Below are 23,020 nucleotides of genomic sequence, written 5' to 3'. Positions count from 1 at the left end.
ACTCGACGAAACCCGAGTCTTTAAAAAGAATCATTTTTACCACCACTGGACGGTAGTAGTAGTAGTCGTAGTAGTATATAAGTCCACTCCAGTGGTTTTTAATTACAAATATGTAGATGTAAATATCAGAAAATGAAAGCCATATTTGTGTCATCTCATTCATCTTTTGATCTCAAATTCATAAACAAAATAATCAAGCTTTTAATTGTTATACCTTTGGAATGCAACTGTATAATTTTACTGATCTGAATTACACCACATCTTAATTTGACAGTTTATACACTCTGTGTTAGGAGTTGATCTCTATACTCATACCTGTTCATTTTAGAAGTGAGAATGCTAACCTGAATTTTGTGCTCCACTACAAGATGATTTTTAATTCATTATGTGATGTGTTATTAAAATAGTAGTTACACCTGGATTGTAATCATTATAATAATTATTTCAACAGAATGATATATTTATACTATGATACTCCTGGGAACTTTATTAGGAAAACTATACTTAGACTTTGCTTGTTTTAATTAATTGTCTGATTACATAATTGCATGAATGTGTATTTGTACAGATGTTCCTGATAATGTAATCCATATATATTTATAAACATGAATGTTTGTTTTAGACAGAATCACAGGTTTACTGAAAGTTAAACAGGTTACACTGATTTTGATTACAGGGCAAAAATATTGTGATGACTTTAGTATCATACCATCACGTTTCTATGAACTAAGATCTAAGTTTTGATTTAATGTTACATAGACATAACAATGTTGCATAAATATATTTAAATTGACTGTTAATGAAATGATAATGAGTCAGATTTTAAATTTAATTTTATTTAGTTTTAAGAAATCAACAGTCACCTAAACACCCACTAAGAAAGAGAAAAGTACACACACAAAAAAATCTAGTTAAAGGGGAAAAAATCATTAATCAGTGAAGTTTAATATCCAAAGACATGATTGTAATTCTTATGCTTTTTAGTATCATTAAATTGCACAGTATTCTCTCTAGTTGGAATTTTAAAGAGAAAGTTAAAAGAAAAGACCCTGAAAAAATCCATTTACACTCTAAAATGGGTGATTTTAAGTTGTCATGGGATGTACTAGTGGCAGGATCAGAAAAAACACTCTGATAGCATTTTGAAATCAAGCCAAAAGTGTTCTTTAAACTCCCTTATCCTGATGATTTTTCATTAGTATTTACTTGATACTAAAACACTCCTTCAAACTTTTTTCTGCTTGTTGCTTTGAGATTTTTTTCCACACTGAGGGAATATGTGCAGGTTTTGCTTTATATTCTTTTGCAAACTGATCATTAAATTTTGCCATCACATATTTCCAGTAGTCTGAGGCCTGTATGCTGGGATCTGCAGGGATGTGCCAGTCTGGAAAGATCTCCCTGTATTTCTTGTAAGGATGGTACTTATATCGGGTCTCTAGGCATCTGAACATTGCTTCAGTGTTCACATCAGTGGAACAAATGTTAGTGACTAATTTCTCTGAGTCCTCATACCTGTACAAACCAAGTCCTTTAGGTCTGTGTACAGAAGCAGAGTGATGTGTATGAGCTTCTCCTCCTGCTTCACATGGTGCTTTGCAGAATGGACACTGTTTCCCACAGCCAAATACACGCTTGAACAGCTCATCCTGGGGTTTGATTTTGAGTGTTTTCAGTTTGCTCAGAATGTTATCCTTCTTGAACTTAGTCTTCAGTGATTCTTCCATTTCCTCCACAGACTGTGTGAGCCAGTGGACAAATTGCTCCCGTTTGGCATTGTTCAAAACCATGACTGCTGCATAATTTGGAATGACAAGTTTTTTTCCAAGCTCTCTGCATATTTTTTGTATGAATCCATTTAAGCTGTCATTTTCATTTGTTACCTGTTGTGCTTTTCTGATGGCCTCTCTTATCTCCATTGTAATTCCTTTTAGATGCTGCTCTTCCAACTCAAAAAGTTTGTTTCCTTTAGAAAATCTGTCTTCAATTTGTTGTAATATCCAGTCTTTCACAAAGTGCTCATATGATCGTATGTAGGCCACATAGATCTTAAAATTACTGGCATCCAGAAGTTGTTTTAATATAGAGTACTGAAAAAATGAGCGTGTGCTGAATTGAAATGCATGTTCCCCTTGCAGCATTGTATCAATAATGTCTAGTCCCAGTGAGTTACAGATGAATGTCTCAACTGCAGGGCTCAGGCAGAGTTTTGTGAATTCTTCAGCCTTCCTCTGACACTGATCACGATCACTGAACAGATCTTTGAAATCAGCACGGTACTTCTCTTTGAATTGCTCAAGGGATCTGCGTGGGTCGTTCTCTTCAATAAAACTGTCATGCATGGCCTGGAATTCTCTTGCAGAAATAGCACAAATGTGCAGCTTCAGAGAGAGTTCAAATTCATCAGAAAAATTAATTTTCTTGGATGAAGTCAATTTTGTATCAATTATCTGAAGGATCTCCTGAATGTAGGTGTCATGGTAATCTGATTTTCCTTCTATCTTGTCATTAATTAACTGAATACATGTGTCAATGACACTGTCTGACATCTCTTGCAGTCTCACTGTTTGTTCAGATTTGTAAACATGATGAAACATTTTTTTTAAAAAATTGTCCGGTGTAACAACAAACATCTCTTTGCCGTATTGATCCAGATTCACTTTGTTTAACTTCTGAGAAACAGAGCTTCCTTTTTGTTTCATGTTCATTCGTAAATGGTTAAAAACACTGTCAGATATTATTTGTCTCTTCAAGCCTTTAAATGACAATTCTTCCAGTGTTTCCTGCCACATGCTTTCAAAGATGTTGTCAAGTTCCTCCTCAGACATACTTTCTGAACATCTGTTTTTCCGGAGCTCCTCCAGAAGTTTGAGGACTTTCTTTTCCATTTTGTCAGTATGTGTTTTCTTGATGTTGTCCAAATTATTCTTCCCTTTCCTAATCTCAATAACTGCCTCTAGTTTATTCAGCACTGAGTTTTCTGTTTCCCTCCTAAGGGATTTTGCACTGTTCACAAAGTCTTCTTTGTACTTTTCCACGAGATAGACATGACCCTCTGTTTGCTCAAAGTATTTGCTGAGGTTTTCCAAAATGGTCTTTTCCCATTTATCAAGCTCTGAGGAGGCCTCGTCTTTCAGGGTCCTCAGTAAATCTTGTAGGTTTGTCTTGTCAGATTGTGATTTCATGATCTCAAAATTGGACACCCTGGTTTCAGCAGATGTTAACCACTTATACATGTCCTTTTTGAAAGACCATTCCCATTTATGGAATTCAGTGCACAGCTTCATGTATGCATCAGCTACCAAGCTGTTCCTAAAGCTGAATATGAAATTTTCATATTTTACTGCATTCCATAAGCTTTTTGTCCACTCCAGAAATTCTTCTATGTTGTTGGTAGATATCTTTTTGTTTACAAGAATGTTTATTATGTTCTTTTTGAAGTCATAGACAGTTTCAGAGTAGCCTGCATTCACTGGTGCCATTGGTGGGTTTCCATGCCAGAGCCCAGGTATATACCAGTTACCAGTCTCTGGATCATACTCCATTACATCAGTAAACTTCTTGTACATTTCTTTGTTTTCCATCTTGGCTGCTGCCTCAGTCATCTCATTCAGCTGCTCTAAGAGAAGCTTCCTGTCTCTCATGTTTTTGTCATGTGCTGAGACATCAGCTACATTCTGATGTACGAATGCACACATGGGTTTTTTGCCTACTTCCTTCATCCTGAGGAATGCATGCACCACAATCTGCAGAATGTCCTTCATTTCTGTAGAGTTCTCCATGGCAATGTTGATGATGGTAATGTCACTCAGTCCAACAACAAGTGTAGCCAGTTCATTGTCATGTTCATAGCTGTCATCTAGCTGTGCCAGCTCAGGTGATTTCAGTCCCTCAGTGTCAATGATCACTAAATGATCACAGTTAAGTACTTCTCTGAATTTGTCTGTGACTTTGATCATCAACATGAACGCTCCTCGTGTGCATCTTCCACTGCTGACTGCAAACTGAACCCCAAACATGGTGTTTAGTAGGGTAGACTTTCCTGTGCTCTGCACTCCTAATACTGTGACTACCCTGATCTTCTTCTTAGTTTGTACTAAAGTATTCAGCTTTTTCAATACATCACTAATCCACTTTAGTGGTATATTTGAAGCATCTCCATCAACTAGTTCAAGAGGGAATCCCTGTAACAGGAGCTCAGCACACAGTTTGGGTAAGTGTAGCATTTGTTGTCGTGATTGTAGATTTTCTGGAAGGGAGACAGCAGCTTCATACAGCTGACCCATTTCCCTCAAAAAGTGTTCAATTCCTAAAGCACTGTTTGAGATCTGCCTGTCAAGTTCTGCAATCTCATCCTTCTTCTCAGATGATTCTTGACATTTCTCCTTGTACTTTTCTCTCAGATCAGAAAGTTTTTTGCGGGATAAATTGTCCAGATTCATTCGCATCCATTTCAGGAAGAAAGATCTCTCAAGAGTGGAACTTGACAGTGCACTTATGAAGCAGGACATGGCTTCTGACATTTCATAGCTGCTTTGCTGCTTCCTGAGTTCCATCTTCTGTTCAGCAAGTTCACCTTTATACATCTGAATGTTCTTATCCCCAGCTTTACGAAGCCTACACTCCTCTTTCTCTATTTTTCCCAGTTTCTTCCAGATCTCACCCTGCAAAGGGAGATGTTTTTCCTTAAACTTTAGTGTGTCCTGTATCTTGCTAGTGATTGCCTTTGCATTTTCTTTTGCATTTTGGCACTCCTTATTGTCTTCATCAATCGAAATTCCAAATTCATAAGCAACTGTGGTCATCTTCTCAAGTTGTACAGTCATAGAATTATTTTTGACAACATCACTCACAGCACAACACAGGCTCTTGACAAAATCTGCATCATTTTGTTTGTTCTTTAGAATGATCTTGCTTTTTGTCAAGTTCAGTGCAGCAGCTGTTCTTTTCAACAAATCCAGGTTGAAGGCTTTGCTGTGTGCATTACCCACCAAAAACAACTGTGCTTTTACATGTGTATTGGTGAGCAGCTGATAGTTTGTGTCCAAATTGTCAAAGAACACAAAAACTGCTGTAGAAATCTGACAAAGGAATGAGTACTGAGTCTCAAATGTACTTATGTCCCCTCTTAGGTTTGCAATAGCCACAGGTTCTGGGAAAATGTCTATGTTTTTATTTCCACAAGGTAAGTACCAGCTGATCTCCACCAAACCATCTGATATGTTTCTTGGGATGTCTCCACAGTCCATGTCACGGTGCACAAATGTGTCATGATATTGCTGTGGATTACTGAGCAGTTTGTTCAAGATTTGAGATTTAGAAATGCTGCAGTCTCCAAGTCTTACAAAAGACACTAGGTGTAAGTCAGCTAGAACAATCCTGTCTTCCACAAACCCTCTTGGATCAGACAAGGAGTGTGGTCTGTATTTCTTCACAATATCTCTTAAGGCCCAAAGCATGAGCATGCTCTGCTGTGTGTCACAATTAGGAAGCAGTAAAGGCACAGAGAACTGGCACATAGACATTTTCAAGGCAATCTCTTGTTGAAGAAAACTGTCTGAGCAAAGGAAGAGTGCAGTTATGATGTCTAAAGGATTGACTTTATGACTAACGTCCTGGTTGAGAACAAGACTCTCCAGATCACTATACAAATCCAAATCAATATCTTCATCCTCATCAGTTGATGGAGCACATTTGACACTTCGTGCAGTCACATTCACCATCAGGATTTTTTTGAGGAAAAGGCAAGGTAAATCTGATAGAGTCTGTGCTGGATCATCTGTCACTGTGCTCTTGTCTATCTGTAGTACAGTACTCAGTGAGAGTTTATCAGTGAGGTGTTGCTTCAGCCCAAAGTCCTGAAGAAAGCTCTCGAGACTGGTTACTATTAAGAAAAAATAAATAAAAGAAACCATCTCATACTCCTAATCAAAGGTTTGGATAAAAATCATCTGCTATAAAATTTGCAAAGTGTATAAATACTTACGAGTACGAGCATCTAACCCAGCTGTCTCGCTTGTGCTGCCATTCATAAGCACTGTTGCAATGTGGAAGGAGTACATTTTTCCAGGAGACAAGTTATTGAAAACAAGTGTGTTCATTTCTGTTTTTTCTTCATGAACAGTCACACCATTGTGGGAACACAGCACATGGTATTTCTGTTCTAAGGATGCAGGTGGATGCCAGGTTAGAGTAACTGATGTACTACCGATATTCTTAACTTTGATACTTTCAGGTGGGTTTGGAACTGTAATGAAAAGAGAGTTGGAGTAGTAAAGTTATGGTAAATTAAATGGAGATGTTATTAGACATATGTCACTTTAATGTAAAAACACTAAAATTGTTATTACTTGTATATGCAGACACTTTGGCTGTTGAACTCTGGTTTCCATTGTCTGAGACTGCGACCACAGTAAAAGTGTACTCCGTGCCTGGGTGCAGGCCTGACACTTCAGCATAATGCTGTGACAGTGTCTGGATGCTTGAGGATGTGCTGCTGCTGCACCTCAGCTCATATGTTGATATGCTGTCTAAGCAATTCCACTGAAGTCTAGCAAAATCAGTCCCAATGGTCTGTACTGAAATGTTAAATGGTGCAGGGACATCTGTGAAGAACAAAAATATTTTAATTAAGCACTCACGATAAGCTGTTGTGTTTGTGTTGGAAAGTGATGTCAATGTTTTTATAGCAATACCTTCTGAAGTGACTTTCTCCTCTTTTAGATGTGACTCTGCAGACTGTTTTTCAGAAAGACTTAGTTGTAGATCTTTGTCAAAGAAATCTCTGGCGTCTTCAAATTGCTTGATCTGGAAATATTTGAACAAAGTTTTGAATAATGAGTTTGAGTAAATATGTATAAACAGTCTGAAATATCAATCTATAAAATCAAATACCTCTTCATCAGAACTCTCCATTATGCATAGTATAGTAAAATCAGTCTTCACTGGCCAACTGTACAAACCAAACACAAGATATATTTTAAGTATTTAGACACAGAGAAGTCATGTTATAGACAGCAACAACATATATAAAACATCGAAAAATGTTACTCATTATAAAAGAATAGAATAGAATCTTTACTGTAATTGTTTTAAAAACAATGAAAGTCTGTTTAGCAGCTCAAAAAAATTAGCAATGTAAACATAAAGTGTAGATTAGTTTTTTATGGGTTCTGAACAATGTTTATATATTGTGGGAGATAATTTTGTAATTAAGAATATGTGTATGCAGTGTGTTTGATGATTGTATGAAATAACCAGGGGACAGCATGAGTGAGTTCTCAGGTAAGGTTTATTCATTAGATCGTTTGAGCTTCAGAACAATATAGGGTTTAACGCGACATGTAGCTCGGTCGCGGGCCTTGCACGAAGTCTGCAAGGGCTTTAGAGAACAGGCAGCTGTGTCAATGATGTCAGTCTGGCAAGCTTTCTCAGCTGTACCAGGCTTTCCAAATTTGGACCAATCAATGGCAGAGATGCACTCTAGGTCATCATGGCCTATTTTCACTCCACTGGTACCTTGAGCGGCAAGGATCTCATTGCGAAGTAAACGCAGCGTGTGCTGGACGGCGATGGTGGTACCAGGTGAAATATCTAGATTACATATGTAGAAGACAGCAAATAAATCATGAAGCCGTGGAATGTAGAGCGCAATGTGGAAAAAAGTAAAAAGAAGGGTGTTGGCCCCAGAAGAACCGAGAACTTACCCATGTTGTCTCCTGAGAGAGAATGAGGTGTTGGAGAGAGTGAGGCTGAAGGCAATCCCACTGGTGGGGGCGGAAACGCCCAATTTTTTAATATAATAATTCAGGAAAGTTTAATTATAATGGTATTCGAGAAATTTTAAATTCAAAGATAATGGTGTAAAAAAGAACCTAAAGTTCCAAAAAAGAAAAATAGGCGGGACTGTCTCAGCAAAGAGCCAGTGATGTGTTACATTTGGAGAGATAAGGAGAATGTATATAAAGGCTGTGGTTGGAGTTCCCCTGGTAGAGGTTGTTGGGACGTTCATGCGTGAGCATCTCAATTCTTGTATCAGCGCTGATTACAAATAAAATCTCTTATCTGCATTCATCTAGTCTGCTGGATTGGCTTATTTAGTTAGGAGTCCTATTTTACAGTGAGTCTCGCTCAGACTGAGCTGTCGGGTCAGTGTGGAGCTGGAGTCAGATTGTTTGGTAGTGAGTACAATAGATTTTTATTCCACAGTGTGTATGGCGTCGTGTGGGTGAGCGGTTTGCTGATGTCACATTGTGGATCGAGTGGCCCATGGTGGCATTGAGGTTATGGTATGGGCAGGCATATGTTATGGACAACGAACACAGGTGCATTTTATTGATGGCATTTTGAATGCACAGAGATACCATGACGAGATCCTGAGGCCCATTGTTGTGAATTATCTCGGCAAAGGAGAAGTGCTCACTAACACAGATTTGTGAACAATATTTGAGAGAAATAGGCCTTTTGTGTACATAGAAAAAGTCTTAGATCTTTGAGTTCAGCTCATGAAAAATGGGGGCAAAAACAAAAGTGTTGCATTTATAATTTTGTTCAGTCTATATATATATATATATATATATATATATATATATATATATATATATATATATATATATATATATATATATATATATATATATATATATGCTATATGTAAATAGTGCTTCATTACATGAATCATCCCGATTTGTCAGTCTGCCCTGTTATATCAGTCTTTTTTTTAGTGGTAAACATTAGATTTCATACACAGGCATTAACTTTTTTATTCACCAGCCAATTTGGCTACTTAATTTACAAGTTGCTAAGTTACTAGTCAGTCATAAATTCTACTAGTAAAAAAATGGGATTAACTACATCACAGAATACGTCCAGCAGACAGTCCTCACAATACATTATATGATACGTGGAGTGATATACGAGCCTTTCGTGCCCAGTTTGCCACTTATTAAAACTTCTACTTTTCTTTTTTTGGTTTCCTTCGTTGTTTCCTTTTTACACTGGGGTTAGTAACCCCAGGCAAGTATCGACACATTATTATGTTTTTCGAACAGGCCAGGCTTTCTTGGGGATTATAGCTGACCCACTCAGAAGCTTGGCCCACCATGGCCCCACACCACAACAGCCAATCACAAAATTGGTGCAATATTTAATTGAGCTCCATATATTTTTTCTTTTTACTTTCCAACTGCCGACCAGCTTATTGACCTCACTACCTTTGAGGTTAACAAAAATGCTGAAAGCAATAACAACAATAACAGCCAAGGAGCTTTGTTAGAACTATATGTGAACCAAAACACTGCTACCACTTTATCCATGAAAGCAATGAGATTGAACAAATGGATGATTCAAGTTCATCACCTTCATCACCAGCTTCCGATCAAAAACAATTACACACACTCAAAAATGCAGTAATTCTGTCCCAAATGATTTAACAAGGGCTATATACAGCTCTGGACCACTGCCCAATCTTCAGATTTGAACCCTGTTGAAAACCTCTGGAATGTCATCAAGAGGGAGATGGATGATCACAAACCATCAAGCAAAGCTAAGCTGTAAAGTTCCCCAACAGCAATGTGAGAAACTGGTGGAGAGCTGTAATGAGGAGCCGGAGGCCGCAGGAGTCAAATCCATAAGCGGATCTTTATTAATTATAATCACACAGGCAAAATCGCAGTCAAAAAACAAACGTGAGTCAAAAACCGGAAAACCACTGGGACGAGAAAACAAAACCGAAAGCACAAAACGAAGCGCGTAGTCAGAGAAACAGGCAGGGTCATGCACAGAAATCAATATCGGAGGCAAGGCAAGAATTGGATGTGGAAAACAGGCAAGGATCATTCACAAAATAACTCTCAAACACAGAAACACTCAGTAGGTCACGTGAGGACGATACTTCGCGTAAAACAATGCGTGCGTGGGGTATTTATGTCCGTGGGAAACCAGTCAGTGAGTCACGTGAGCAATTAGTATTCCGGAGAGGGTTCTCCCGCCAAACGTGTGAGGTGAACTGAGATCCTCTGTCTGACACAATGTCCTCCAGGAGTCCGTAGTGACGGAAAACCTGGTGAAAGAGCATGGTTGCTGTTTCCATGGCTGTGGCTAGTCCTTTGAGTGGTATTAGTTTGCAGGCTTTGGAAAACCGGTCAATGACGACTAGGATCGCAGTGAACCCGTCCGAGGCTGGGAGATCCGTCAGGAAGTCCACCGCAATGTGCAACCAGGGACGGCGTGGGATGGGCAGTGGTTCAAGCAGACCCTTGGGAAGCTGGCGGCTAGTGTGTGACTGGGCACAGGTGGAGCAAGATCTCACATAATCCCCAACGTCGGAACTGAGAGAGGGCCACCAGAAACGGCGCTGGGTGAGTTCTGTGGTGCGGCGAATACCCGGATGGCCACTGCTGGGCACCTCATGCACCCACTGTAAAACTCTAGGACGAAGAGTGACAGGCACATAAAGCTTGGTTGCAGGGCAGGCTGCGGGCAGAGCTTGGTCCACATGAGCTCTCCTGATTTCCTCCATTAGGTTCCATTGTACAGGGGCCAGGATAACAGAGGGCAGCAGAATGGGATCAGACTGAGATTGCGAGTCTTTTATCTCTACTTGGCGGGAGAGCGCGTCAGCTTTGCCGTTCTTGGAGCCTGGACGGTAGGTGACAGAGAAGTTAAAGCGGGTGAAGAAGAGGACCCAGCGGGCCTGACGGGGGTTGAGAAGCTTGGCACCACGTAAATATTCGAGGTTACGGTGATCTGTGAGAACCAGAAAGGGGTGTTGTGCCCCCTCCAGCCAGTGGCGCCACTCTTCCAGGGCGGTTTTAATCGAGAGGAGTTCATGGTTGCCCACATCATAATTTGCCTCTGCTGGGGTTAGTTTCCTGGAGATGTACGCACAAGGGTGGAGTTTCCTGGAATCTGGCTGGCGTTGCGATAGGACGGAACCAATCCCCGAGCTGGAGGCGTCAACTTCCACGACAAAGGGGGTGTCTGGATCAGGATGCCGTAGGATCAGGGCTGTGGTGAAACTGGTTTTGAGTTCTTTAAAAGTGGCACATGCTCGGTCTGTCCATAACAGTCTCTTAGGCTTTCCTTTAAGAAGGGAGGTTAGCGGACCAGCGGTCATGCTATAGTTCCTGATAAAACGCCTGTAGAAATTAGCAAACCCCAGATAGCGTTGTAAATCCTTAACTGTGATGGGTTCGGGCCATTCGGAGACAGCTCGGACCTTGGCTTGATCCATCTCCACCTTCCCCGGTGAGAGCACATAGGAAAGACCTAGGAAAGTGATGGTAGTACGTTGAAACTCGCATTTTTCCAACTTAGCATAGAGGTGATGCTGTAGAAGGCAGGACAGAACAAGGCGTACATGGTTGATGTGGTCTTCGAGGGAGGAGGAGTAAATCAAAATATCATCAATATATGCAATGACGAATTTGTTTAACATGTCTCTGAAAATCTCATTAACTAGAGACTGGAACACGGCGGGGGCGTTCGTGAGACCATAGGGCATGACAAGGTACTCATAGTGTCCCCGGGTCGTGTGGAATGCCGTCTTCCATTCATCCCCCTCCCTGATACACACGAGGTTGTAAGCCCTCCGTAAATCCAGCTTGGTGAAAATCGTGGCCCCTCGAAGTTGTTCCAGAGCTGCGGGCACCAGAGGGAGAGGATATGGGTAACGGAAGGTGATGTTATTCAAGCGAAGATTGAATAACATCAATTGATTAATACAAGGGCGAAGACCTCCGTCCTTCTTTTCCACAAAAAAGAAACCAGCAGCAGCAGGTGATGTAGAGGGGCGAATGAACCCAGAGGCTAGTGCTTCCTCAATATAATCTTCCATGGCTTGGTCCTCTGGCAGTGATAGAGGGTAGATCCGGCTTTTGGGTGGCATGGCATTGGGTAGCAGTTCTATGGCACAATCCCAAGGACGATGCGGTGGAAGGTGAGGTAAGGTGGAAGGTGAGGTGGAAGGTGAGGTAAGGCCCTCTCCTTACTGAACACCTCGCACAGGTCCTCATACTCCTTGGGAATTCTGACCGCGGGATTGGGTTCAGGGCTTTCTACTGTTGTAGTGAAGCACGGACGTGGTGAGGTGGGAGAGAAACAATGGCGCTGGCAGTGAAGAGACCAGTGTGTCAGTTCCCCGTCTCTCCAGGAAATGCGAGGCTCATGCTGTTGAAGCCCAAAACGATTGGGTTAGCAGGTGAGGAAATGACGAAGAACGTGGTCCTCTCATGGTGAAAGAGCCCGATTTGGAGGTCAAGGGGTTGAGTCTGACGGTAAAGGAATCCCTCCCCAATAGGTTGGTTGTTGATGGCCGTCACTCGTAGAGGAGGGATGCATGGTGTAGTGGGAAGGTGTAACTTCTCTACGAGGCCGCTATCGATGATGTTGACGGCCGCGCCAGAGTCTAGTAGCGCTGAGACAGGAAACATATGATCAGCATAGTGCAGTATGGACGATAAAGACACCTTAGCAGAGTTTTTAATCTCTCCCACCTGAGATGTGGTTGGTTTCTCAGGGCAGGGTGATACTTGGTGACCTGGTTGACCGCAGTGGTAGCACAGGCACATGTCGGTACGGCGCTGGCGTTCTTTCTCTGATACTCTGGCTCGACCCAGTTGCATGGGCTCAGAAGTATCCTCTGGGGCATATGGGACATCCTGGTAGCGGCGTGGCGGGAGACGAGAGGAAGCAGTGACACGGTGCTGGCGTCGCAGGTTGTCAAGTCAGATTGCCATTTCGATGAATTGGGACAGCGTGGTGTTTGGATCTTGGCACGCCATTTCCGCCTGTAGAGCTGGGTTCAAACTGTCGTTGTTGCAGCTGCGCATTGGCGGCCTGTAGTTGTAAACGGTTTCGAATGGTCTGACGTGACACTTGGGTGCCTCTCACCTCCCTTACATGTGCCCAGAGTTGAGTGGCATTCATCATCCAGTTCCGCAGGGCACTGTTCACAATGAAGCGGTCATCAATGTGGGATGTGGCCAAAGGATGTCCACTTCTATGCCTTTCTGTGACTCTTCCAGTCTCTCTGTATCTCTGTCGCAAACTGCTGATGACACTCTGTGACACTAAGCTCAGTGGCCACTTCCCTCTGAGAACCTCCTGTACTGTTGATCAATTGTTAGGTGTTGTCTTGGTCTCATGATGTCAAAATGTGAACAGCATGATGAAGAGAACTGTTTAAATACCAATTCTAATTGAACCAGAAAATGTATTGGTCGATTCATGGATCAGACACCAGTTGTGAATTTTGCCGTTAAGCACCTTGTTAGAGAACAGCAAGTTATGCAAAAAGTACTGAAACACTGAACAGTTGGACATGTGCTTTCAGTAGTGTAGAGAAGGTCAAATTAAGTTCACCTGTAAGGGTTATAGAGCATTTTAGGTGCATCCTGAAATTTCACCCGAAAGCCGAATATCCTTAACTTTTTGTGGGTAGTGTGTATATATATAAAAAATGTTATAGTGAGATTGCAAATAAATGGTTATATGATACTGATTGTCTAACGAGAGTGATCAGTTTAGTTTTCAGCATTGATGATATTTACCTTGCATTTCTGCTACCTACAGATGCGAGCGAAACATTATGTGTTAGTGTACCGCACTAGTATGTAGCAGACCTACATAAAATTCATTTCAGTTTCATTAAAATCCACACACACCCATCATCTTTGCGCGTTCCCCTTTGTAATAAATGTATTATTAAGTTATAAAATTGCTAGAGAAGAGAATAATGTTAGCGTGATTTACTTAAGATAACTTTGATTGAATTATAATTAGTAATTGCTTGACACGTGTTTGATATTTATTTTATTTATATTTGTGAAATATATTTGTCAAGATAATAGATCAATTCTAACTTTTAAAAATACATAAGTGTATGTACACACGTGCTCTGTAAAAGATATTTAAGCAATGCGCTTTTCTTCTCTGATGATAAACCAGATATTAAAAAACAGCTCTGTACTTACGTGCTTGTCTAGAAGAAATGATTGAAAACAGCAAATTTCAAAGAATCACCGCATGCCCTCAGAACCCTCCTTTAAATAGAAGGACTATACTATATTATTTAGCTAATAAGTCATTAAAATGACGTCCGCATTCGAGCGCAGCTCATTTTCCTCTTTATGGGTTCGTTTATAACGGAAATACATCTAAAGTTTCGTTTCTGTGAATATGAAAGTGAGTACAGGCAGGCGGCCGGTCAATAGGTGGCGCTGGAGCGCCGCCCCCTTAAAGTTAGCCAGAGAAGACAGAGAAGACTGCTACTTTAACACGTTAATAACAATTATATATTTTAATAACTTAAAATCATTTAGTCGTACTATTCCTCTGTTAATCATATTATCATTTATTTAAAAAAAAATCAAAACTATATTTCGCTCATTTGTGTGTGTGTGTGTGTGTGTGCGCGCGCGCGCGGGGCGCCGGGGACAAACGAGTGTGTGTATTAGTACTGGCCCTGACTGACTCACCCGAGTTAAATGATCCGATTCCGCATATTAACTCATGATTCATGAGTCCGAGGTCTAAATTAACCCGATTCTTGTTTGTCCTATTGCTGCTACCGTGCCTTTTTTTATGAAACAATACAGAAGATTATATATTATACATTAACATTAATGCAGTTATTAAACATAGCAGAGAAAAGCGGACTCGCGGACCCGGATCATAGACTGATTCAGCTGAGAATCCTAAGTTTAGTGTCAGCACCTCCAAAGTGCGTGAGCTGATATTCTTAAATGCCAATTTATAGTCAAAGCACTTTATGTATACTGGATACTTTTACATTTAACTTATTTAATTTTTGGTTAATATAACTGATTTGCACATTTTTCATTTTTATATTTGTGTTAAAGTTTGTGTGTGTGTTTGTGTGGCACGTAAATTAAAATAAATTTTGTTGCACTGGTATCGTAAGTCTTCTTTTTAATTTACACAGGGACATGATTATCGTCACAGCATATAACGTTCCCCTAACGTTAGCATATGGTTCCCGTTTGGTTATTTTTTTGGGAACCAAATAATAACGTTTTAGGAACGTTCTCTAAGGTTATTTTTTGGGTACAAAAAATAACCTTCCCAGAACGTTGCAGAAAGGTTTTTTTTTTGTTACAACCTAAAGAGAACATACACAGAACGTTCTCTAATGGTTATTTTTAGGTTTTATTTTATAAACGAAAACTAACCTGTAAGCTAACACTAACTGTTGTTAGTGTTTGCTTACCCTTTTCCTAGAAGGCCCCCGCAGAAGCCCCCATTTCAGGTCAGGAAGCAATTTAGTAGTCAACTGATGAGATGATCTAGGTCTGTTAGATTATGGAATGTAAAGTGTTGGAACTACTCACAACTGTGTATAAGCATATTATCAATATCACACACATCACCTGACAAATATTTGTCACACACGTGATAAATCATGTTTTGCTTAACCAGTATTTATTTATACTTGACAATCTTACAGTGCAGTCATAAATTTTGTCATCTGATAATTGTAATGAGGGTTGAGTACCAACTGCTACCCTGTGTCTAAAAGGATCAGTGGGGACCAAACACTGCATATCCATCATAAGACACTATGAAAACATGGAGGAAATAGTGACCAAATTGTTACTTCACACACAATGGACTGGCAAAACATCCAGCTATCTGGCAAAGGTGATAGACGGCAGGTAAGACGGCATTTAAAATATGCAATGGTTAACATTGAAAATTGCTGGCATATAATTTAGTGTGAAACTGAAAACACTACTTCAGTTATACAACTGGGCAAAAAGTTTTATTAAAATAGGAACAAACAAAATTAAATAACAGAACAAACAGCTTTATTTTTGCAGGAACAATGAAAGGAACAACTGAGCAAATAGTTTTATTAAAATAGGAACAATAATAGGGTTAAAAAAACAGAGCAACCTTTTATAAGAATGGTGTGAGAGGGGAGAACACAATGCAAAGAAGAAACGGCTCCAGTTTCACACACAACGTGTTTCTGCAAAAGTTGACAACAAAATATCTCATTAGGTATGTTACTGACCTCCCAGGGGGAATACAAAAGGAGAAAGATCAACAGTAAGAACATTGCTGAAAACTAAGCAATGTAAAAAATACTTAATACAGTAGTAGTCATCAGTAATAGCGCATGCATATTTTAAATTAAGAGATCCACTGGTGAGCAGTTCCAGCACTATCCAAGAGAGATAAAGAAGCTATTAGCTCCCTATTGGAAGTATGTAAATGCTGATTTCAGTTGGCTGCTATATAGATATTTATTTATGAAAAAAAAAAACAGAATTTAAAACCAGTGCTTCCCAACAACTTTCAATCTAGATGTCTCCCTTGTGTGACACTTAAAATCAATTTTCTAATCAACTGATAAATTGTTATACAGTGCATCCAGAAAGTATTCACAGTGCTTCACTTTTTCCACATATTGTAATGTTACAGCCATATTGCAAAATTGATTAAATTCATTATTTTGCAGCAGGCAGGAGTCTACGATGCACGCATTAAAAAATTAAACAGTGAGAATCACAAGAATTCCTGCAAGGATTTGTTTTAGACACGTACAAATATTGAGATTGAGTTGAATAAAATTAGTTAGATACTAATTAAAAATACTGTGTATTTTTGAATATCATAATTTGACATAAACAACATTAACAAATTATTGGCACAATCACAACTATTATCAACTTTTAATGGGCCAGAGAGGATGTAACAATATTATTAACATGGTTTTATTGATTAACAGAGAACTTTCAGAATTTACTATATATATATATATATAGACCAGATACAGTGGTAGTGTTGCTGCATAACAGCTCAAGGGTCCTCAGTTTGATCCTAAGCATCCATGATCCTGTGGGTTTCCTCTGAGTTCTCCAGCCTCCTTCCATTATCTGAAAATATGCTGCTAGTTGGATTGTCTATGATTTATTTACATATGTGGGATTTGTCAAACGCCCTTATCAAGAGCAACTTACATTTTTCTCATTTATACAACTGAGCAGATGAGGGTAAGGGCCTTGCTCAAGGGTCCAATAGTGGCAGCAGTGGGATTTGAACTCACAACCTTTTGATCACTATTCCAACATCTTAAAGACTGAACTACTACCAGGGATAATTTTCACACCAATGTTTCTGGGACAAGCTCCAGACTTACCACAACCCTGAACAGGATAAAGTGCTTACTGAAGATGAATGAATATTAAACAGAAACAATTTAGAAAACCAATCTGCTGGGTAAAATCACAAAATTTCCAAACCCTGAGGCATAACTAATAAGTGGAATCAGAACCATTGTTATGTTTGTGGTAAACAAAGATTATAGAAGGAGCTCTGGTTGAGAGATTGAACTCTTCTCCACGCCACCCAGCCATTCTTTTGCAGAGACTCCCTATCCGGGACAGGGCCATAATAGTGTGGATCCATTATAAGCAGGTAGCTGCCTTCTTTCCCGGTGCACACACCCAGAATGCCTTTGGAGGAGTTGTCCCTGTCTCCACCCATCATCACTGGTGATCCCCGGGTGAGGAAATGGAGGTGCAGGTCCTGAGCCGCCTGCTCGAGCTCTGTTCCCCCACTGCGCGCGTGCACCAGCCGGCAGGGGACATCATACAGTTGGTCAAGAACCAGAGCAGCCTCATAAGTCCCTATCCACTCTTTAGAGCCCATAAACGAGGCTGGTTTGTCTCCTATAGTAACTAGAGCTTGTTGGATTTCAGGGAGACTTGGCGGTGGTCTGGATTTTCCAGCGTGAGATCCATTATTGATCCAGGAGCCTATGGTCTGAACAGTCCGGTATCCGCAACCCCAGCCTCTGTCGTCCTGTCCATCACAGCCGTAATGATAATACACACAGTGTCCTGATATAACAGAACATCTCTCATAGACTGTCAATGGCAGAGCCAGTCCTTCATGTGCATTCTGCACTAGAAAGTCTTTTACACTTTTGTTTACAGTTGTAAACGGATCCAGTCTGTATCGCTCTCCCCAGTCTATATCTTCTTCCCGATTCCTCTCCATGAAGTGCAACAACAACAAACCTGCCAGAATAGATTCAATATTATGTAGATCTTTTTCGGGATATATAAAGGCATAACATATTTCACTAATTCATTAATAAAAATAAAATGTTCTATAACGCAACTACTAATGTCGGGATGTTCGTCTACAAATTCCGTCCCTACTGGACAATAGCTTGTGTTTAACAGTTCCGCGGGTCTGTTTCTTCTAGCTGTAGCTGTATTACATTTTCCACTTAAGTAGAAATGTATTTGAAAAATAAAGTAATACTACATAAAAACCGCACTATGGGAAAAAGTAACAAAATTGCAATTGCTAATATTATATACGATCTAGTTTGTTTAATAATAGCTTATATTAAAAACCAAATATTTGAGTTTTAGCATATAGAAAAAAAAACTGCAAATGATCAACTAATAAATCTTGCAAAAATAATTTAATCAGGCAGTTTAGAACTTCGTCCTACTATGAGAAATAACACGTGGACTCTAAAAGTAAAGATTACAGGTGCAGACAGATTAGAGGCATCCTTTAAGACTCGAACAAAGCTTTAAAGATTCATCTTAAGCATATAACCAATAATATTAATGTCTACAATGAGTCAGAGTTTAATGTTTATGAATTTAGTTGTCCAACTACTTCTCTTGACAGAAGATGCTGGAAATAGAGGTTTTAAATCAAGGGTCTCTTGAAATATTCTCATTTTCTAAAGCTGAAACCTTCCCTGAGGCTGACATTGGGGGTCTGGTTGTAAGGTGTGAGGAGGGAAAGTGGAGGGTTATAAAAGGTGGTACATTGGATGTGGTGTTCCTTTATACTGTATACTGTTTATATACTGTTTATATATGCTAATTATTTATATATTTTTATATATTGTTTATATATGCAAATTATTTATTTGTTAATATACTGATTATATATGCTAATTATTTGCACTGCAAAAATGCACTTCTGGTTAGATGCTAACTGTACTTCGTTGCCTTGTACCCACATGTGCAGTGTTGAATCTAATCTAATCTTTATCTCCCAGATCAGTTCAGCTGGGTGAAGATGGTACACCTGGACAGTGCAGTCCTCTCAGAGAGTTCATCACTTCTACTGCCAGATTACAAGACTGGAGATGAAATTTGATAGCATCTATAGATTAGATAGACTGCGTTTGGCATTTGTTAATAAGAAAGCAGACTGAATAAATTATCCAGAATATTATTTAGGTTCAGACCAGGTAGCTAAAATTCCTGTTCTAGGCTGACAGAAGTGGACCCAATGTAGTCTTCTGATGTTGTAGCCATGGTATGCTGCTTTATCGGATGAATAGAGTGGTTAAATGCCTGACCACAGTCCTCATGTCAACCAAAAACATTCTAGCCATTCCATTCTGAACTCTCAGCATTTCTACCTGCTGCTGCTTCCTGTATATTTATTGTATGCTTGTTTTTGTACTCCTCATTGTGCATAAATTGTGTTTTGCATAAAAATCTCAGGATCAGCTAAGACAGAAAAAAAAGATGAGCCTTCCCTGAGCCTCACCTGGTACTCACTGACCTCAACCGTTGAAGCAGTAGGATTATTGCACTTCTCTCTTGATGTAATTAGAGGTAAACTGTACCTAAAGATCTCTATAGACGTCTTTCATTTATCATTTTGTTATGCATTAGGTGTAGCTGCAAATAGTTAATGTTTGAGAGAGTTACTAAACTCCCCAAAACTGTTTAAAATTTCCTTGATTTTCTTTTATCCTAATTCTTCAGAAATAAAAGAAACCAGATTTCCTCCATCTTTAAGAATATGCCAGTTCTTAATATGCAGCTTAAGGTATTGAATACTGTATAATCTCCTGTGGTAGATACCCCAGAAATCTTGTAAATTGAATATATATTTTATCAAGTTTACTATAAGCATACTAATGTGTATTTAAAGAATTGTAAAGTTAATTTTGATATACAGTAATGTCCATTTTAGCCCATGACTCAGAGCTCTAGGAAATTTCACAATATTTGAGGATGTACATGTTTTAAGAATGTGGTCATATGGGAACCGGTGAGATAGGAGTTAGTAGGCTTCTAGAGTGCTGAGTTGGGGCTATTTATTGTTTTGTTTGTTTGATTGTAAATTCATTCATTAATTAATTATGGTCCATCTCTCAACATGTTTCAATAAACAATAGTATAATAAGAAACATGGATGCAAAGTTAGATATGGATTATTCAGTGTGGATTCACTGGTGTGTATGTGTGTGTATATATGCAGATCTACAGATTGTTAATACAGGTGGGTATCATGTGATCAACGAGTAAGGTGGCTTCAGTGAACATGGATACCTCATGTGCAAATATTGTGTGTGGGTTAATTCATTCATTTTGACTCCTTGTCGTTGCTTTCTTTTCTTTTAACCTTTCCTCACTTCCTTGGAGGGAGGAACTAAGAAGCAAAGAAGTGAAATAAGGAGGTGAAGTTTGAGAAAAGAAAAGCACTCCAGTTTGACTGTGTTTCATCTCAGGTGATGTACGCTTCCTTTGTCAGTCCACTTTATTCCAGCAGGGAGGGCCATTGCTCCTGGAACCAGCAGTGCATGGTCCTATGCACTATCCACTACAGATGTATGTAGCTGTTGATAATAAGAAACATGGATGTAACGTTACAGATATAGATTATTCGGTGTATATTCACTGGTGTGTGTATATATATATATATGCAGATCTACAGATTGTTAATATAGGTGGGTATCATGTGATCCATGAGTAAAGTGGCTTCAGTGAACATAGATGTCTCATTTTGCAAATAATATGTGTGGGTTCATTTTTTGACTCCTTGTCATAGCTTTCTTTTCTTGTAACCTTTCCTTACTTCCTTGGATGGAGGAACTAGTGAAATAAGTGAAAGAAGGAGATGCAGTTTGAGAAAAGAAATTCAGTTTCTCAACCCAGTTTGATTGTGGTTCATCTCAGGTGATGTATGCTCCTTTTGTCAGTCCACTGTACTCCAGCAGGGAGAGCCATTACTACTAGAACGAGCAGTGCATGGTCCTATACACTATCCACTACGAATCTATGTGGACCGCTGTGTGGCAGCTGTTGATTCTGACCCATCATCAAGGTCTGACTGAGTTCATATCCAACCATGGGTTTGTGGTGCAGTGTGTATCCAAACATTACTGACTATAATTTCTGACTAACTGTTGTGTACTGACTAGCTACTTTATTTGCTCATGTCGTAGGTGTCTGATAGATAGCATGTTTCCATACACATCATCTACATTTCACAGCAGGCCAAAACAGAATAGTCTCAGGTTCACTGTAAAGACATTCTGCTTCACCCAAGATCAGAGAAAACGGGTGACTGTTTGTCTATTATAATGTAAATAACATGCCATTAGGTGCTCCATCATGGCTTTAACATGATGCTTAAGCATGTAACCAACATCGTGGTGTTGCTTCACAGTTCCTGTGGTTATATGTAGCAGTCTTTATTATTTGAAATGGATGGAGTACACTTTTATCTGTTGATTCTGACTCTACAATGCTTAGATTGTCATCAGTTGCCACTTGAGAACTGCTCCTGATCAGTCAGTCAGACTCCCAAAACAAAGCTTGGTATTTTCATGAACGTTCATGTAGCTCAGTCCACTGATTTATGATTTTTTTGAAACTATTGTGATGACTAGTCTGTTTAGTAAAATTTTATGACCACTGAAACATCTTGGTAGCAAATAATGACTCATTTAAAAAATGACTGAAGCCATTGTAACTCCAGAAAATTGTTTGTTTTGTGCAGTTGGCATGCAGGAGATGTGTGTCTGTGTTGTGAAACTGCAGTCTGCAAAGATGGACATGTCCATTAAATATCTAGGTTTGTTTGTCGTTGAGAAAGAAAACCTTATGTTTACTATTAAAATGAAAGTTGAAAGTTAAATGAAGTTTGCATGAGAGAAATTTTATTCAGTGGAATCCTTATCTTGTCTCTTAAAGATGAGGAGACCAGAGTGGTTGGACCACTTCAGATTCTGCCCTCAGAAATACACTGGACTGGGAAATTTACCAGGTACATGAGTCTCACCTGAGGTCTGAAATTTCACACTTCACTGAATTGTTGATAGAAATGTATGGAATGATAAAGTTCATCCAAAGAGTATGTTGGTTTGCACCAGCCATACCATATTTACTAAGGGTTCCTTAACCCTTAATCTGTTGAATTATGATATTTTTCTTTCACAGAGTGCTGGGTTTGTATGTAAGTCATGTATAGACAGTGTTCCACATATGCACTGGAGCAGTGAAGAATATTTGCTCTTTCTGTTACCAGACTGGATTGAAGAGATTTGACACGTGAGCTAAATGTATAGACTGTCTTCTTTTATGTATGCTCTCATGGTATGAGGAATGTTTTTATATCTCTGGCATGTTTTTATCGTAAAGTAAATATTTGCTAGTATTTGGATGTCAGTCCCCCACACATTACTGCATTAAACCTTTAGCCCAGTTTAGTTTTGTTTTGTTTTTCTCCACGGTCTTTGTTGATTATATGTAGCATTCCTACTAAATATATATCATGGAATTAAAATTTAATTTAATTGAAAAACTGATATTTCAGGCCTTTTTCATTCATCATGCTACAACATAAGAAATTGATGTCCTGTAAGGCAGTTTACATTTTCCTAGAAATATGCCTTGTTCTGCATGTTTCAGCAAACATTATAAGCAAACATGATGGAGCCACTTATAGAGCTCGTCATACACGTCTACTTCCCTGAAATGGTGGATCATCTCCATGACCCCCAAGCTTATAAAAAAAGGATTTCATCTCACATTTCTATTCATCCTTATTACACAGCAATGCTTTCTTATTATTTTTTTAACAATACTTGGACATTTTCCATTACTCAGATTGTCAGACATTACTGTTGATTTTGGCAGGAAGACTGTTGTTCAGCTCACAGGTTTCTAAGTATGTTGTAATGATAGACATGCATTACAAAGAAGTCTTTTTAAGCTTA

General features: G+C 39.3%; 2 protein-coding genes and 1 pseudogene across 3 annotated transcripts; 1 reads left to right on the top strand and 2 right to left on the bottom strand.

Moving 5' to 3' along the window:
• Positions 1-810: 810 nt before the first annotated feature.
• LOC131356592 (interferon-induced very large GTPase 1-like) lies at positions 811-14,156 on the bottom strand. Of its 2 annotated transcripts, none has more exons than XM_058395724.1 (6): positions 13,974-14,156; positions 6,895-6,952; positions 6,696-6,801; positions 6,351-6,605; positions 5,987-6,247; positions 811-5,884 (listed from the first exon to the last, which is right to left on the bottom strand). In XM_058395724.1, the coding sequence occupies exons 2-6, from the start codon at positions 6,913-6,915 to the stop codon at positions 1,203-1,205; spliced, it is 5,325 nt and encodes a 1,774-aa protein (XP_058251707.1). In that variant the 5' UTR covers positions 6,916-6,952; positions 13,974-14,156; the 3' UTR covers positions 811-1,202. The 2 variants fall into 2 exon arrangements, with proteins under 2 accessions (XP_058251707.1, XP_058251706.1); XM_058395723.1 differs by having other exon boundaries at positions 812-5,884; positions 6,696-6,807.
• Positions 14,157-15,469: 1,313 nt separating this feature from the next.
• ufsp1 (UFM1-specific peptidase 1 (non-functional)) lies at positions 15,470-18,203 on the bottom strand. Its single transcript, XM_058393818.1, has one exon. It carries the CDS (start codon positions 18,025-18,027, stop codon positions 17,305-17,307), a length of 723 nt encoding a protein of 240 aa, XP_058249801.1. The 5' UTR covers positions 18,028-18,203; the 3' UTR covers positions 15,470-17,304.
• Positions 18,204-18,681: 478 nt separating this feature from the next.
• Positions 18,682-22,087, top strand: LOC131356241 (zona pellucida sperm-binding protein 3-like; annotated as a pseudogene).
• The last annotated feature ends 933 nt before the right edge of the window (positions 22,088-23,020 follow it).

The sequence above is a fragment of the Hemibagrus wyckioides genome, linkage group LG07 (assembly GCF_019097595.1).
Source record: "Hemibagrus wyckioides isolate EC202008001 linkage group LG07, SWU_Hwy_1.0, whole genome shotgun sequence".
NCBI lineage: Eukaryota > Metazoa > Chordata > Actinopteri > Siluriformes > Bagridae > Hemibagrus > Hemibagrus wyckioides.
The sequence above is the reverse complement of the archived record's forward strand: the minus strand, read 5'-3'. Positions and strand labels throughout refer to the sequence as shown.